This window comes from Malurus melanocephalus, unplaced genomic scaffold, assembly GCF_030028575.1.
Source record: "Malurus melanocephalus ecotype Western Australia unplaced genomic scaffold, MMel_1.1 scaffold_1902, whole genome shotgun sequence".
In the NCBI taxonomy this organism is placed as follows: Eukaryota; Metazoa; Chordata; class Aves; order Passeriformes; family Maluridae; genus Malurus; species Malurus melanocephalus.
Genome location: NW_026625134.1, coordinates 2989 through 4277, shown reverse-complemented (window position 1 = coordinate 4277; position 1289 = coordinate 2989). Strand labels below are relative to the sequence as shown.

The 1289-nt window shown below is 69.7% G+C and overlaps 1 protein-coding gene across 1 annotated transcript; it reads right to left on the bottom strand.

The window, feature by feature from the left end:
• Positions 1–3: 3 nt before the first annotated feature.
• On the bottom strand, positions 4–1287 carry SMUG1 (single-strand-selective monofunctional uracil-DNA glycosylase 1; the record flags this gene model as incomplete). The annotated part of the gene is made up of 2 exons (XM_057388399.1): positions 4–171; positions 1036–1287. Coding segments are annotated over 2 exons (420 nt in total), but the record flags the coding sequence as incomplete, so codon positions are not given.
• Between the last annotated feature and the right edge of the window lie 2 nt (positions 1288–1289).

Sequence of the window (1289 nt, the reverse complement as noted above, 5' to 3'; positions counted from 1 at the left end):
CGGGTCGGGGCACAGCGAGCGGATCAAACCCCAGAACCGGGCTCCGCTCACCTCGGCCCGCGGGCAGCGCAGCCCCAGCACCGGGCGCTTGGGGTGCTCCTGCCGGGGCTTCCGCACCGCGCCCGACACCCGCAGGTACTCGCGGACGTGGCGCGCCTCGCCGAACGGCACCTGCGGGGATGGAGGGGTCAGGGGGGGATGGAGAGTGAGGGACAACGGGGACAGACAGCGAGGGACACCCCCAGAGTGATCCCAGAGTGACCCATGGGATAGAGAGTGAGGGACAACGGGGACACATCCCGGGACACATCCCGGACAGCCACAGAGTGACCCCAGAGTGACCCATGGGATAGAGAGTGAGGGACAACAGGGACACCCCCGGGACATCCCCCGGACAGCCCCAGAGTGACCCCAGAGTGACCCCAGAGTGACCCATGGGACAGACAGCGAGGGACAACGGGGACACAGCCCGGGACAGCCCCCGGACACCCCCAGAGTGATCCCAGAGTGACCCCAGAGTGACCCATGGGACAGACAGTGAGGGACATGGGGACAGAGAGCAAGGGATAACGGGGACACCCCCGGGACACCCCCCGGACAGACCCAGAGTGACCCCAGAGTGACCCATGGGATACAGCCACCGAGGGACCCGGGGACACCCTCCGGACACCCCCCGGGACACCTCCCGAGCCCAGAGTGACCCCCGCACACCCCCCGGGACACCCCCAGAGTGACCCCCGGGCGCTGAGATCCCACGGGATGGGCGGGGATTCCCTGGGGACCCCCGTGGGCAATCCCAGCACTCCCCCCGTGCCTCAGTTTCCCTCCCCCGGGGCTGGGAATGGACTGGGACCCCTGGACACCCCCCGTGCCTCAGTTTCCCCACTGTGACACCCCACAGGACACACCGGGACCCCTGCAGACCCCCCAAAATCCCCCCAAATCCCGGTTTTTCTGCTCTGGTGCCCTGTGGGACGGAGCGAGCCCCCCCAGCCCGGTACCCCCGGTGCCCCCGCGCCCCCCGGTGCCGCTGACCCCGGTCTGGGCCATGCCGAAGGGCCCGGGGTTCATGCCGAGGAACAGCACGGCTTTGGGGCCGCGGCAGTAGCGGCGCACGAAGCGGCGGTGCGGGAGCCACGCGTACTCGAGCGGGGCGTACACGAGGGACACGGGGGGCCCGGGGGGCGGCAGCGCCCGCAGCTGCTCGGACAGAGCCCGCTCCAGGGCCAGGAACCGCTCGGCCACGGCTGCGTCCTCATCATCGTCATCATTGTCATCATCATCATCGT